Genomic DNA, 17,190 nt, shown 5'->3' on the forward strand with positions numbered 1-17,190 from the left:
GGATATGGGGTATCTAACATAGCAGCCCCTAAAAATCTAAAATAGTGTCACTCTCAAACACATACATACATATAAAGTTGTTGTCACTTCTAGCAATACACTTAAAAGTGTCTAAAGGAGTGTCGACACGTGTGGACACGGGTGTCGTGTCGCAACACGTGTGTCGGCAATAAATTCGAAGTGTCGGCCAAATCAATGCTCTTTTTTGGATCCAAGTTATTAATATACTGATCTTTAGTTTGCTGTATTGGTTAAACAGGCACGATATTTTGTTCTTTTGGGTGGCAAGGATGGTCATGATGGGGATTGAATTCACAGGGACTGTTCCCTTTTCATATATTTATCTGCATGGACTTATCAGGGATTCTCAAGTAAGTATGGGTATATGAGTAAAACTGCTGACTGATTATTTCATTGATGTTCCTGTGCGTAGTAAATTGGGATCCATTTTCTTGGAAAGGTGACTCATTTTGCAAAATCTTGAAACCAATCCACTTGCTTACAGTTTCAATTTTTTTCGGACGTGCGAACTCTGTTAATGATTTTTACAAAGTAGAAAGGTGGATCTGCAGTAAGTAAGCTGCAGTTTGTGCAAGATTAAAAAAAAAGTAACTAAATCAGTGTGGTTATGTAACAACTGGAAATTTGGGTTTTTATTTAAGATAATTTCACCCTAAAAAGTTAAGATTCAGAGTGTATTAACCTAATTAATATGTGTCATAAAAAGGGGTTTCAAGGGATATTAATGGAGGCCTTTAATTTTCGATTTTTGGTGGGGCCCTATAATTTAACGTGAAAACCATAACCTTTCTAAACCACCCTCTTATTATGTATTGTAAAACAAAAAAATTGGGTGTGACAAGTTTGCCCCAAGCAAGATTATCACACTAGACCTTTGTGTGAGGGGCATTTTTGGCATGCAATTTTGGGACGTGTTCCCATGTAGCAAGAAATCAAAAATATTTTCAGCATAGGTATCCTTCCCAAAAATTTCTAACGTTATTTCCTTGTGGGTGAAAATTTCATTTAATACTCCCCTAGTTGGGGCGCCACTTTTGGGCCTTGTTTTTATGCATATGGTATATGTACATAACCATACATCTCAAATGACTGATTGCCTTCTTTCTCTTTTGAAAAGCAACTGTACGTTTCTCCCTAGAAGGAAAAACGCACAGTGCTATCAAAATGAGAAGGCATCTTGCTTTAAAAAAATGGGATTTTGGAATCTTGCTATAAATTTAGCATTTAAAGAGGGAAAGAAGTGATACGTGTGTGCTATGCCTTCCATACTCCCTTATGGTGGGCCACCTTCAATCTTGCAATTAAGGATCCTTCTTTTGGTAACCTTTTAATGCTCTTGGTAGATAAATTGGAAAGATGATTCATAAAAATAGAAAACTTTGTAAAAAGGGGTTTCTTGGGGAGAAATCAAATTTATAAATTAAGGCCTTCCTCTCTTTCTCTCCCTCTTATGAACATATATTTCATTTTTCTATTCCCATCAAAGCTTAGAGAGAGAGAGGGAGAGGTATTCGACCATTTAAAGGAAAAAGAGAAGGGAGGCTCATTTTGATTCTTTGGTTTCAAGTAAGTATTCAGATTTTTTTTATGTTATCAACCTTTCACAAATTCAGCCCAGGAACCCAAAACCCTTAAAATCCAATTCTAAATTCATGGCCAAGAACACATCAAACCCCACAAATTCATGAAATTTCTACCAACCAAACACATGGCTGATTTTATTATACTATATCCCAACTTTCCAAAGTGGAACCTTTGTCTGCAACTCCATCTTGATTTCCTCCGAACCTGCAAAAACAGAGAGGTTAGGAAAAGAGAGAAATAGAGTTAAAGAAGATATGCATAAAAGGATAGTGATATATATCAACCCCTTTTTCTTCCCTAGACCACCTCCCTTTAATGTATTTCCACTACAAGGGGTGGCTTGGGTAGAAACAGTGGGTGACTATATCATTCCTTTTGATATTGTCACTGCCATGTTTTTAATGTTATAATTTCCACTTTATGCTTTGCCTTTTAAATGACTAGAGTACTGTGAGTATATGCAACCCGATATGTGCTTGGGTATTTAACTTCAGGTGGATCCCCATTTTGTTTGTCTAATTTTGGATAACTTGGCCATCAATTGGTCGGCCCATCAATTGGACGGTTGGATCATCATTGGTGTGAGCCCCATCAATTGGACGGCCCATCAATTGGACGGTTAGATCATCATTAGTGTGAGCCCCATCAATTGGACGGTTGGATCATCCTTGGTGTGAGCCGTGCAACCATTCTTGGAATATATTCAAACCTTCAATCATAATTTAACAAAGACCCTCACCCACGTTGATTCCATGCCCAAACCCTTATCTCCAGCCTTCATCCATAGCCACTTTTTCTCTCAACTCCAAATCATCTTAATTCAATCCGGATTATTTATTTTGTAGAACCCGTGAACCTTTTTGTATACATCTATGACATTGTATGTGTGTGACACTGTTCAGGTTGAATATTTGTGCTTTTTCATTTAGGGATCGCCGTTTTTCGAGCGCCAAGCATCAAGGCAAGTTCTGATTACTCGCTTAATAATGCTATTAATTTTGATATGACTTTAACATTTTATTTTGTATAGTAATGATACGGATAATCAAGCATGTGTAAATAGATGATTGTTTGGAATTGGAAAATAATTGTGAATTTTGATAATACTTGTAAAGAAAAGTTTTGTTGTAAAATAAGTGTACGCATATTTAGGATTTGGAATAATGGGAGGGAGGACTAAGGAGAACCCTTAGATCCAACCTTGGGCGAAAAGCCAAAAGCCAACCAGTCCGAGAGCGTACGACAGCTGGTGGGCGATGCATTGGGAGGAACCCTCGTGGTGAACCGATCAAAATCCTAAAGTGGATCACGTTCCATTAGGGAACGGAGGGTCCTTGATGGTCAATGATCACCGGCCAGGCTAGAAAGCCACCGCAGAAAATGAGAATAAAGTCGATGGGGGACCGCCGCATGATCATTGGGGAAAAAGGGGAGAACATTTAAAATACATGCTACGCTTTGTATGTTGCAGTTAAATCGTTTTGTTATTATCGGATAAAAGATTGTTACTGTGTCATGTTTTATTATTGTTTCATTATTGTAGAAAATATTGTGTTGTAGATTCATGTCGCTTAATTTCATTATTTTGGGAGTTTTCTTTACTTGCTTTTAACCCACTTATCCTACAGGAATTGTAGGTGAAGAGGAAAGAGCGTTTGCTAATGAGGATATTTGACGAAACCCATGCGGGAAAGGGGAAAGTTGGAGTCTTGAGTTCGGTTTGACACAGTTGTCATAACCGAGAGTCGTAGTTAATAAGTGGGTTAGAAGCAAGTAAAGAAAACTCCCAAAATAATGAAATTAAGCGACATGAATCTACAACACAATATTTTCTACAATAATGAAACAATAATAAAACATGACACAGTAACAATCTTTTATCCGATAATAACAAAACGATTTAACTGCAACATACAAAGCGTAGCATGTATTTTAAATGTTCTCCCCTTTTTCCCCAATGATCATGCGGCGGTCCCCCATCGACTTTATTCTCATTTTCTGCGGTGGCTTTCTAGCCTGGCCGGTGATCATTGACCATCAAGGACCCTCCGTTCCCTAATGGAACGTGATCCACTTTAGGATTTTGATCGGTTCACCACGAGGGTTCCTCCCAATGCATCGCCCACCAGCTGTCGTACGCTCTCGGACCGGTTGGCTTTTGGCTTTTCGCCCAAGGTTGGATCTAAGGGTTCTCCTTAGTCCTCCCTCCCATTATTCCAAATCCTAAATATGCGTTCACTTATTTTACAACAAAACTTTTCTTTACAAGCATTATCAAAATTCACAATTATTTTCCAATTCCAAACAATCATCTATTTACACATGCTTGATTATCCGTATCATTACTATACAAAATAAAATGTTAAAGTCATATCAAAATTAATAGCATTATTAAGCGAGTAATCAGAACTTGCCTTGATGCTTGGCGCTCGAAAAACGGCGATCCCTAAATGAAAAAGCACAAATATTCAACCTGAACAGTGTCACACACATACAATGTCATAGATGTATACAAAAAGGTTCACGGGTTCTACAAAATAAATAATCCGGATTGAATTAAGATGATTTGGAGTTGAGAGAAAAAGTGGCTATGGATGAAGGCTGGAGATAAGGGTTTGGGCATGGAATCAACGTGGGTGAGGGTCTTTGTTAAATTATGATTGAAGGTTTGAATATATTCCAAGAATGGTTGCACGGCTCACACCAAGGATGATCCAACCGTCCAATTGATGGGGCTCACACTAATGATGATCTAACCGTCCAATTGATGGGGCTCACACCAATGATGATCCAACCGTCCAATTGATGGGCCGACCAATTGATGGCCAAGTTATCCAAAATTAGACAAACAAAATGGGGATCCACCTGAAGTTAAATACCCAAGCACATATCGGGTTGCATATACTCACAGTACTCTAGTCATTTAAAAGGCAAAGCATAAAGTGGAAATTATAACATTAAAAACATGGCAGTGACAATATCAAAAGGAATGATATAGTCACCCACTGTTTCTACCCAAGCCACCCCTTGTAGTGGAAATACATTAAAGGGAGGTGGTCTAGGGAAGAAAAAGGGGTTGATATATATCACTATCCTTTTATGCATATCTTCTTTAACTCTATTTCTCTCTTTTCCTAACCTCTCTGTTTTTGCAGGTTCGGAGGAAATCAAGATGGAGTTGCAGACAAAGGTTCCACTTTGGAAAGTTGGGATATAGTATAATAAAATCAGCCATGTGTTTGGTTGGTAGAAATTTCATGAATTTAGAATTGGATTTTAAGGGTTTTGGGTTCCTGGGCTGAATTTGTGAAAGGTTGATAACATAAAAAAAATCTGAATACTTACTTGAAACCAAAGAATCAAAATGAGCCTCCCTTCTCTTTTTCCTTTAAATGGTCGAATACCTCTCCCTCTCTCTCTCTAAGCTTTGATGGGAATAGAAAAATGAAATATACGTTCATAAGAGGGAGAGAAAGAGAGGAAGGCCTTAATTTATAAATTTGATTTCTCCCCAAGAAACCCCTTTTTACAAAGTTTTCTATTTTTATGAATCATCTTTCCAATTTATCTACCAAGAGCATTAAAAGGTTACCAAAAGAAGGATCCTTAATTGCAAGATTGAAGGTGGCCCACCATAAGGGAGTATGGAAGGCATAGCACACACGTATCACTTCTTTCCCTCTTTAAATGCTAAATTTATAGCAAGATTCCAAAATCCCATTTTTTTAAAGCAAGATGCCTTCTCATTTTGATAGCACTGTGCGTTTTTCCTTCTAGGGAGAAACGTACAGTTGCTTTTCAAAAGAGAAAGAAGGCAATCAGTCATTTGAGATGTATGGTTATGTACATATACCATATGCATAAAAACAAGGCCCAAAAGTGGCGCCCCAACTAGGGGAGTATTAAATGAAATTTTCACCCACAAGGAAATAACGTTAGAAATTTTTGGGAAGGATACCTATGCTGAAAATATTTTTGATTTCTTGCTACATGGGAACACGTCCCAAAATTGCATGCCAAAAATGCCCCTCACACAAAGGTCTAGTGTGATAATCTTGCTTGGGGCAAACTTGTCACACCCAATTTTTTTGTTTTACAATACATAATAAGAGGGTGGTTTAGAAAGGTTATGGTTTTCACGTTAAATTATAGGGCCCCACCAAAAATCGAAAATTAAAGGCCTCCATTAATATCCCTTGAAACCCCTTTTTATGACACATATTAATTAGGTTAATACACTCTGAATCTTAACTTTTTAGGGTGAAATTATCTTAAATAAAAACCCAAATTTCCAGTTGTTACATTCTACCCCCCTTAATGAAAATTTTGTCCCCAAAATTCCACCCTAGCTAGAATAAGAAGTCAAAATAAGGAATTAAGGTCTAACACATCATACTAAGCAATTATTATATTATAATCTCACAAAAATCTACGTACCTCATTACTGCTTGATAAGTTACTTCCTATACTTTCTCCCAAGAACAATTCGCGTTTTACCTTCTTCTTTCTAGCACTTGCTACCTCTTCCCCAGAATATGGAGGCGTCTGGGCGAAACCTCTCATTTCATACGCCACCGTCGACGATGATTCGCTATCCCCCCTTCGACAAATTTTTCTTTTCTCACGAACTGATGATGGCATCAGCTTCTTTGAATCTTTCTTCGAAGACTTATCGGAGATCGTCCGATCTAATGACGGGGGATGAACAGGAGAAGGAGGGTGCTCACTAGGTTCGCTTTCCGATGAGGAGTCACTGATTTCAATTATGGTTTCCCTTTGCACCCTATCAATGACTTCATTCACTTGCATATTCATTAAGTACTGCTTTGTCATGCACTTCCTAGTGGTGGTCAACATGCGAACCATCCTAATTATCCAAAACGATCCAAAAGGGGTAAGTCATACAGGATGCTTAATTTAAATAAAACCATGCGGTAGAGAATTCTTCACAAGTTACAAATTCCTTCACGGACAAGGTTTGATTGCATTTCTATGGGTATCATCATCAATACATATACATATTTGTCATCAAAACTGAAGAATCATTTAACAATAAAGGTTTCCAATTTTTCATCTTTTAGTAGGCCCAAATCACGTACAAATTTAAAATTTTATAAATCTCTATTCCGCCATCTACCACCTACTAAATCCCTTTAGAATCCTCCAACTTATTCAGATCATGCTCCAAAATAAACGTTACATCTCGCTTCAAGGCTCTAAGAACTACACCCTATCTCGAGGCTAATGAGAATCCTAACTGAATTCCCTAAAATCCTCGAATTTCTCCCCTCTAAAATTTCTAACATCCGCTACTCTCAACTTCCCTACGCCGCTTACGGATACAAGACCACATAAGTTGCTAATCTAAGCTAAAATTTCATACTCTAGCAATTTCCTCACGAAAGAAAAGATCCCACCTTCTACAAGAACATTAAGCAAAACTCAAAAACGCAAAAATAAAAGCAACTACTTATGATTTCCTTTACTAACCTCCACCAGAATAATTAGGCGCCTCCGCATCACTTCGAGTAAGAGCGAAGATACGGCTTGACTGAGCGTTCCTTCCTGCATTCTGAGGGCGATTTTGGTTTCCCCTCCACTGGTTTTGGGCAGGAGCAGCTTGCCTCGAAGGTTGGGTTTGCTGAGGCGGACGAACAGGAGCACCCACGGACTGCCTACCCAATCGAGGGCAATTAAATTGCCTATGACCAGGGTCCCCACAAGTGTAACATACCTCCATGGTCCGCCAACATTGACCAGCATGCCGCTTTCCGCAGGTAGAACATAAGGCAACCGAGTTATTCCCTTCCACTTTCTGCTTCTTCTGGGGTGGAGCCGAAATCTTGCTTCCAGACGAAGCCATCCTCGAACTTTGAATAATCTTCTCACTCCTCTCGGCCACTTCGGCCTTTTTACAGGCCTCGGTTAAGGTTTAATTATTGCTTCCGCCATTTGTTATCTAATGGCCCTTTAAAAAAAAAAAAAAAAAATGTCGTGATTTTTGGTAGCGACCTCAGGCAACGGAAGCCGGGTCGTTACAGGTTATTATGCCATGTACTGCTTGAAATGATTAGCCTGAATAAAATATTCACAAAAATAATATTGTAATGTAAGCTCCTATTTAGCATCGTCCTGGAGCTGTTAATATGTGTTAATTCTGTCATCATTACGTACATCCAGGTGTAAGTTTGGTTGTCAGCATCAACCTTCAATAGTGAAAAGTGCATATGGATGACCAGTTAACAGATTGTATACATTAGGGCCTACTATGATTGCTTATTTGACAGTGCTGCTTCACGGCCTGTACTCAATTATGCCTTAGTGGAAAAAGGGGTAAATGTGGCAATGATACTTGTACGAGCTTATAGACTACTCTTGGACGTGCTTAATGGACATTTTTACTTAGCAACACAGGCACATAGCATGGGGGTATAGTTCATTATACATGAATCTGCTAAAGCCTCTATGAATCTGTTCATAGACAATTGTCACCTCGTCCTTGAGCTAAGATGATCTTTGCCTTTTATCTTGAAAATACTACTTAATTGAAGTAACCTTTGGCTTTGTTTCTTCGTAATTTCTCAAGAGGGCTAACACTTGTGACAGCTGTAAAGAGTCTTGATCTTTAGTTTGATCACTTGTGAGCTGTGGTGGAGGTTGTGGCTGAATGCCTCCAAAAACATGTTAGCAGTTAAGAAAATGAGAAAAGAGAACATGGGGAAATAGATTGATGCAGTAAGGAGCACATCTAAGGTGGGCATGGAGATGAATGAGTTAAAATAAGTATATCAACTAGATCATTGTTGAAGTTTCTGCATGCACATCAAATCCCGGCACCCCTTAGGGTGCACCCTTTTGGTTGGACTTCTGCCCTAGACAAAATATTGACCGTCAACCATTTGTGAAGCCACCACGTGATGATAGTGGATCATTGTGCTCTTTGTATAGAAGCTGGGGAAATGGTGGAGCACGTGCTTTTACACTGCAAATTTGCTAGGGAAATCTGGAGTAGTCTCCTAAGTAGGTTTGGCATATCTTGGGTATTCCCAACTCACTTGGATCATCTCTTGGACTCATGGTTGTTCGCTCCCTGTATTTGGACCCTATGGAAAGAAAGAAATGCCAGAATTTTCAAAGGTGATGCTAAACGCCCGCAGTATATTTTCACTAAGGCGATTGCTCTGACTGATTCTTGGGTCACGGTCCTTTCCTCCTTTACATTTGTGTTTGCTTTTGATGGATCGAGCTTGGGAAATCCGGGTCCTGCTGTGGTGGGAGGTCTTCTAAGGGATGCGGAGGGCGCCACGATTTGGACCTTCTCTGGATCTCTTGGGATTGCTGACTTTAATGAAGCTGAAGTCAGAGCAGTCCTGCAGGGTATTAAGTTGGTTGAGAGGCAAGACTTGGCGTGGGTGATAGTAGAGGGAGACTCCCTAAATGTAATTAGACGGTTGAAAGGAAACTGTTCACCCCCGGAGATTTGCGAGATGGAATGACGAAATTATGGATCATGTAGGGGAATTAGGAGTATCTTTCCAACATATGAAAAGATTGGCAAACTATCGCTGATAGATTGGCCAGGGAAGGAGTGGCAAGAAGGGAGTTATAACTCCTTGACTTCCTTCCTCCATGATAGTAGTTGCTTATATTTTCTTAGCTTGTGCCTTTCTTCTTCTTGCCTCTTTCTTTTTTTAGCTGACCTCCTTTGTTGGTTTTGTACATTTGTTCTCTCGTATTATTGAGTCATTACCATTCTAAAAAAGAAGCAGCTGAATTTGACGGAATTAGCAAAGATCTTGATAGGGACAATACTACCATCCAAACATTTTTTTTTGGGGAGGGGTGGGGGGTCTCTGACGCTAATATTATAGTTATCATGTTTTATGCAAGTCCCAATGGTGATGTGTGGTTGAGGCGGAAGTCTGTGCTGTGTTGAGCATGATTAAGCTTACTCCTTGGTTAGGTGCTGCCAAGATGGTAGAAATATTAGGCTGAGAAATAGAGAACATCAAAGAAGAGAATGCAAAGAAGAGGGATTTGAGGAGAAAGGGAGAAATGTGAGCGATTTTCCTCATGATCCCTAGCATTTATTATTTATGATAAATGCTAAAATACTAAAATGCCCTTATAATCCATGGTCATGTTAAATTAAATATCTCATTACTCTTCCTCGAACTTGTGAGTATATATCACTCATGCCCAACTTGATTGTAATTTCCTCTTGTCTACTCTTGGCGACACCCTTAGTTGAGACATTTCCAATTGCCGATTCGTAGTTACGTTAGGAGTACAAATCACTCTAGAAGCTAACTTCTCACTTATGAAGTGTTGATCGACTTCAATTTGTTTGGTCTTGTCATTTTTAACTGGGTCATCAGTGATGCCAATAGCAGCTTGGTTAATACAGTACAGGTCCATGGGCGTGTGAACTTGATGCCCCAACTCCTGAAATAATATTCTTAACCACTTTAATCTCACATACACCATGTGTCATGGAACTGAACTCTGCTTCTCAACAATTATTTTCTTCCTTTGCCAAGTTACGAAATTTCATCCCACTAATGTGCAATAGCTGAAGTAGATGGCCTATCTTAAGCTACATCAGTCCATGTTTCCACTCTTATGTGACCATGTCTTTTAAATAGCAATCCTCTCTCAACTCCCCCTGAGATACCTGAGTATTCTGAGTGCTGCCTCCAAATGACCTGTTATTGGAGCATGCATAAACTGGTTCACAATACTCGCAACACATGCAATGTCGGGTCGTGTAAGGGACACATATATCAACTTACCAACAAGTCTCTGTTATCTGCCCACATTGATAAAGTGTCCACCATCTTTATCACCCAATTGGTGATTTTGTTCAATAGGTGTATCTGCTGATTTACAACCCAACTCTCTCGTTTCCTTGAGAATATCCAAAACATATTTCCTTTGTGAAATAAATATACCTTCTCTAGATCTAGCCACGTCGATTCCCATGAAATACTTTAACGATCCTAAATACTAACTTTGAATATCGATCTAGCCACATCGATTCCCTTGAAATACTTTAACGATCCTAAATACTAACTTTGAATATCTTATTGAGGTAATCTTTTAGCAAATTTATCTCAACTGAGCCGTTCCCTGTGATGACTATATCATCAACATACACAATGAGAACAATTGTGTTGTTCATGTTGCCTTTACGAACAATGTGTCATTAGCCTGGTTTTGAACATACCCCATTTTCATAACATAACTAAACCTTTGAAACCACACTCTATGAGACTGTTTTAGTTCATAGAGAGCCTTTTTTAATCTAAAGACTTGGCCATTTGCTCTTGAAAATTTAACCCCTTGTGGCATCATCCTGTGGAATCAAAACGGAGGGCTACAAAGGTACTGTAAGGAGACAGACACTTAAACATGAAAAAGTTAGAAAGAGGATGCATAGAACATTGACCTCTTCGAACAACAATAAGAGGATCAAGATCATTGACGTATACCTGAGGATGGATCTGGTTCTGAGGGTGATTGACATAGTTGCCATGAGTAGACTTGCAGCTCCTCACATTTGGGGAGCACAATCCAGATGTAATGTAGGATCAGATGAAGAAGAAGAATAATTAGAATCAACAATCGGTATAGAAATTGACACCACAATAGTAGACCACTCCGTCTCCCTTTGAAGCGAGACAAGATCCGAGTAAATCGAAAGACATTCAAAGAAGGATGCATCTATTGTCACAAGCCTCCGTTTTGTTGATGGATGATAACATATGTATACTTTCTGTGAACTAGAATACCACAACAAATGCATTTAAGATCTTTGGGATTGAATTTAGTATGGGAAGGACCAAGAATATGAGCATAATAGGTACACCTAAACACCTTTAGTGAAACAAGGAAAAGAGGTTGATCAGGACAAAGTACCACAGATGGGGTTTTGAATGCACGGATACGAGATAGAGTACGATTGATATGATTGCATGTTATGTGGATGACCTCAAGCCCGAAATGCGTTCATTCCAATTAAAAGAGCTCTTCCCATTTGCAACTAGTGTATGTTCTTTCTTTCGGCTACTCCATTTTGTTGAGAAGTTCTAATATAGGATGTTTGATGTTCTATTACGTTTTCATCACCAAACGATTCGACCCACTAACACAATACACTTCTCCATTTTTTGAATGGAGAGCTTTTATCTCCTTGTTAATCTTGGTAAGAATCATAGCATGGGAAGTATTTAAAATGGAATTTTTGCAATGGTAAAGGATTAAATTAAGCAATAAGTTTTAAAAATAGAATATACCTCATAATAGATCCATGTACGTCTAGTGCAATCATCCACAAATGTGACAATAAATATAGGGATATCTCATTCCAGAAATATACGACTAGGTCACCACACATCATAGTACACAAAAGAAAAAGGACTAGAATTTTTATTATGATCACATGTAGGAAAAGATGACTGATAATGTTTTGCCAACTGATAAACCTCACAGTTTAATTTAGAAATCAATTGGACCATAAATAAAGAAGGGAACAAATGTTCAAAATATTGTAATGAAACATGATTCAATTGGACACGACACTGCATTACCATAGACTTATTGACATCGCTACGATTACGATTGGATGTGTAACGCCTTCAACTGATTTGAAGTTTATCCAAGAGATATAAGCCTCCCTCCTTCATTGTCCATCATCTGCCTCCCAACCAAATCCTGAAAAAACACAATGATTTAGAATAAAGGTTACACTACAATTTTTTTGTAATACTACTAGCAAATGCTAAATTAGTAGCAAGATTAGGAACATTAAGGATTTTGGAAAGGGTAATATGAGGAGAAACATTGACAGTTCTTTTACCATCAATGGAGGATAAAGAACCGTTAGCAAGTTTAACCTTTTCTTTGCCAGAACAAATGGAATACAATTGGTACAAAGATGAAATACGATTCATATTGTTCAAAGCTCTGAATCTATGATCCAGGAAGGGTTGGAAGGATGAGCACATGAGGTCACAAAGGTAGAAGTGGAGTTAGTAGTTAGAACCTCTAACTGACACATGAGGTGGAGGAGTTTCTCAAGTTCTCCTAATGAAACTGACACCGCTTCCTTAAGAAGGTTACTCGTATGAGAACCAGTGGGGTTTGAGCACATATCAGTAACAGTATGGGCAACAACAATTTTACCAAGACCAACTTTTGTTGGTCGACCCACCAAAGCCTAATATGTATTATGAGTATGCCAAGTTCTCCCACAGTGAGCACACTTAAGCTTGTCTTTATCGCCCACCACATGTTTTCCCTTGAATTGTTTATTTTCCTCCAAGCTGACCACCTTTGTTTATTCACAACCATAGCAGCCCTATCATAACCCGCATATTTCTGTTCCGAGGGACTTCTACTACTCTATGTACTTAGGATATAAGAATATATTGTATTCAGAGGAGGATGATCATCTCTACTAAGGTGATCATCCTATGCTAGTTCGAAATCAGAATTCAAACCGTCCAAGAATTAAAAGATATGCTGGTACGTTCAATATTTTTCTTGAACTATGCTGCATCATTAGCATTTTCCCACTCGAAAGGCAATGGTTTAATTCCTCTGACTTGGCAAAACAAGTAAAGAAGAGCAATACTTTATTGGCTGAGCTATCTTCTTAGAAGCAGGAATCATGCCTCATGGGTGCTGCTCCCAATCCCAAACTGCGATTTGAGCAACCAATGAGCTTGCCAAACCTTACTAATGATGTCATTCTCTCCACACCCCTGCTCCTATTACTCCATCAATCCTGTTGAAGAGTATGTAAGGGTGGTTTAGGTCAAGGAAGCAGGATTCTTCCCTGGGAGCCTTCAATTCCCGCTTCGATTCCTGTTTCGATTCCCGCTCTGGCAACCTTGAGTAGGATTCTTCCCTGGGAGCCTTCGATTCCCATTTCGATTCCCGCTCTGGCAACCTTGGTTTAGGTATTACGTGTATGATGAGGGGTATTGGCATATTGTAGTCTTTGTACTAGGTTGCCCTACTTTGGGCCTATATATACATCATTTACATGGGAGGACTCCTTAGTGGAGACTTCTCATCTTCTCCCTCCCTCTCACTCTCCTTCCTCTTCCTTATCCACTTCTTTTAACGAGTCCCACCATCACTAACTTCCATCTAACTTCAACTCTTCAAATTACTTCATGGGAGCAAGTACAAAGTCCTCTTCAGAAGGCACAAAAATATAGATTGTTAGAAATTACTACTTTTTGGTGTACTTATATATATATATATATATATATATATATATATATATATATATAGAGAGAGAGAGAGAGAGAGAGAGAGAGAGAAAACGGTTCCTACACATATGTGTAGAGAGTTCTCTACACACTAGCTTAAAATACAGTGGGGCCCACATTGTTTGGGTGATCCAAGCCATCCATTTTAAAGGCCCTCACATAGATAGAGTGTCTACAAAAAATCAGATCCATAGGATCATCCCAACCCTACGATTTGTGGAGGTAAAATGGATGTCTTTAAAACTTCACAAATTAGTCCATTTTTTGTCTCCACAGTTCGAATGGCTAGGATGATCCTATGGATCTGATTTTTTGTGGACACGCTATCTATGTGAGGGCCTTAAAAATGAATGGTTTGGATCACCCAAATAATGTGGCCCCCACTGTATTTTAAGCTAGTGTGTAGAGAACTTATCTACACATGTGTAGGAACCGTTTTCTCATATATATATATAATGGTTAGAAATTACTACTTTTTGATGTACTTGAATTTTGAAAGACAGAAAATATTACATAAATGCTCCCCTGGCGCTCCCAACCTTATTCTTCTAAACCCCATGCTCTCCTGCCCCCATTCCCTCCCCTGCACACACCCGCTTTGTGCTTCTAAAGGTGTCTTGCTTATTTAAATGTGGCTCATCGGAAGTGTAAATAGAGAGTTCCATGTTGTACTTCATGTGTACATGTTGCACACTGCCTTAAAATATAAATTTGGCTTTGTCTAGTTGGCATTATGATTTGTTTGGCCACTTCATATTTGTTCATACTTGATTCTCTTTCCTGATTTATATAATTTTTTATGCTATAATTTTCCAGGGACGGAAGATGTCTAAAACATTGGGAAATGTCATAGACCCAATTGATACAATCAAGGAATTTGGCACAGATGCCTTACGATTCACACTTGCTCTGGGAACTGCTGGTCAGGTCTGTTTTGCTTAAAAAAAATTACACTTGCTGCATCCTAGCTGCGTACCCATCTTCTGCTGATTTAGCATGTTGATGATTTGTACTCACTTCCATGTCACATTTTTTGTTTCAGGACCTTAACTTGTCCACTGAGAGGTTGACTTCAAACAAGGCTTTCACTAACAAATTATGGAATGCTGGCAAATTTGTATTACAGAATTTGCCTAGCAAAAGTGACTTGCATGCATGGGAGAACATATTTTCTTATAAGGTTGGCCGTTTGTTCTTCTTTTGTATTTAGTGGATCGATACTTGCATGCTAATGGGGCAAGGATGATCACAAGACTGGAAGATAAATAGCTGACGTATATCCGTCACTATTGAAAACTTTTGTCCTTGGCATCAAAAGTTGTTTGCATAGTGTACTCAGAAAAAAGTAATAAATATTTATATGATATAATGCATAGAGAATATGGGGCTCTAAATACTACCATAAGAATGTTTGTTACTAAACATAATTGTGGATATGGATAGTGTAATGAGTAATTTTTCTGGGTTGTGAGACTTGGTACTAAGTTTAACCAACCACAAGGAGATAAGCTCCAATTGTTTGAGCGAAACTTTTGTATTCCTAACTCTTCTTCACATTCACGCACATTTTGCTTGCATGCATTGTTTTCCCTGTTTGACAATAAATTGACATACAACGCTGATCTGCCCTATTTTTTGTCTGTGTCCAATCTATAAATCTTGTTTTGGTTTTTCACAACTTAATGTTTCTGATAACTGGGTTTATTTTTTGTATATTTATTTACCTGCTGTACTAGAAGTTAATCCAGTTCATTCTAGGGCCATAAGAAAAGTTAATTTTCAGCATAGTCAATTGCGTGTTAGTTTTGATGATTCCAAGAATTTTTGTTTTTTACAGTTTGATACAGAAGAATCCCTACAGAGACTACCATTACCTGAATGTTGGGTGGTAAGGCAACTATTATGATGTTGTATTATGTACTATGCAATACCCACCATATAATTTGTTGAAGAAACACACGTGATTTCCAGGTTGCGAAACTTCACCAGCTCATTGACAATGTTACCTCAAGCTATGATAAGTTTTTCTTCAATGATATCGGGAGAGAAATCTATGATTTCTTTTGGGGAGATTTTGCCGACTGGTATAGTAATGTTTTACAGTATTTACATAGCATGTTAAGTTATGCACGCCATTTTTTTGTAGTATTTACTTGTTCTTCATTTTAGTAAAAGATTTATCTCATGGATGCTAAACCTGATAACTGGTCAAGAGTACTTCCCCAGCATGATTGCATCATGCTGATTCATGAGTTATTTCATTTACTAGACCTGATTTGAAGAATTTTTCTGGCATTCAAGTACTTTAAGTTAACTTTTCCAATATCATTCTTATTTTATGCTGCAAGAGATTTTATTTCCAAATCTTTGTGATATTTGCTCATGGAAATTGATGCTTGCTTGCTAGAGCTGAATTTATATTCTTTTTCCTTTGGGCTACAGCAAAGGGAAATTTAATTAATAAAAGATATATACAAATAAAAATGGAAGTACAATACAATATTGATGTTGAACTGAAAAGAAAGAGAAATTTTCTTGGAGGGTGCCAACCAAACCGTGGAGTCAGATTTAGAGAAGTAGAAAGAGGAAGAAAGAAGAATACAAGAATGGAGGAGAAGAGGGAATTCATTGGAGTTGAAGTCCAATCCCACAACCTCCACAAGTTTTTATAAAATAATGACTCAACTCTAATTACAATCATTACCATTTTGGAACCATTGTGATGGACCTCATCCTGATTGGCCGTCAATAATAAAAGAAATATAGCAAAGTAATATAGATAGTGTAACTAAAGTATCCTAACTCTTTAACACTCCCTCAAGATCAAGGTTTTAAATTTTGGTGTCGATTTTGGTTTCGGTCACCACATAAATGGAAACGTTTCGGTTTCGGTTTTAAATTTCTGTAGAAATTCTATAAAATCATGGAAAGATATGGAAACATATGCAGATGATAGAATTTAAGGATGAAACTTCAAGAAATGTAGAATAAGCACAAATACGCACTTAGAAACCATCACATAGCATGACAACCATCCATAATGGTTAAAAAAGTCGAACACCTAGTGACTTGCACTAGTTATCCTTGGATTTCCTCTCTGTTCTCGCACCTAGTTGTCCTTGGATTTCCTCTCTGTTCCCTCACAATCTTAAGTTATTCCTACCAAGTTGAGGCATAACCCTTCATTTTGATGGAAACTAATTCCACTTTACGATCTTCAGGCTCTGTTCTAAATGGCGGCCGCTTAGGTGTTGGGCGCTGAAAAAACGCACCGCCCATGCCCTGGGCGTTTAAAAAAGCGGTC

General features: G+C 38.3%; 1 protein-coding gene across 3 annotated transcripts in view; it reads left to right on the forward strand.

Annotated features, from left to right (window-relative positions):
- Positions 1-17,190, forward strand: part of EMB2247 (protein EMBRYO DEFECTIVE 2247) — a 92,763-nt gene that overhangs the window by 55,688 nt on the left and 19,885 nt on the right. For all 3 annotated transcript variants that reach the window (XM_077369742.1, XM_077369744.1, XM_077369745.1), the window contains 5 exons: positions 260-371; positions 14,703-14,813; positions 14,929-15,066; positions 15,724-15,774; positions 15,858-15,970. In XM_077369742.1, the coding sequence (XP_077225857.1) occupies positions 260-371; positions 14,703-14,813; positions 14,929-15,066; positions 15,724-15,774; positions 15,858-15,970 (525 nt within the window). The remainder of the gene's footprint in view (positions 1-259; positions 372-14,702; positions 14,814-14,928; positions 15,067-15,723; positions 15,775-15,857; positions 15,971-17,190) is intronic.

This window comes from Tasmannia lanceolata, unplaced genomic scaffold (genome assembly GCF_043159265.1).
Source record: "Tasmannia lanceolata isolate RefF3 unplaced genomic scaffold, GAP_Taslan_0.1 ptg000029l, whole genome shotgun sequence".
Lineage (NCBI taxonomy): Eukaryota > Viridiplantae > Streptophyta > Magnoliopsida > Canellales > Winteraceae > Tasmannia > Tasmannia lanceolata.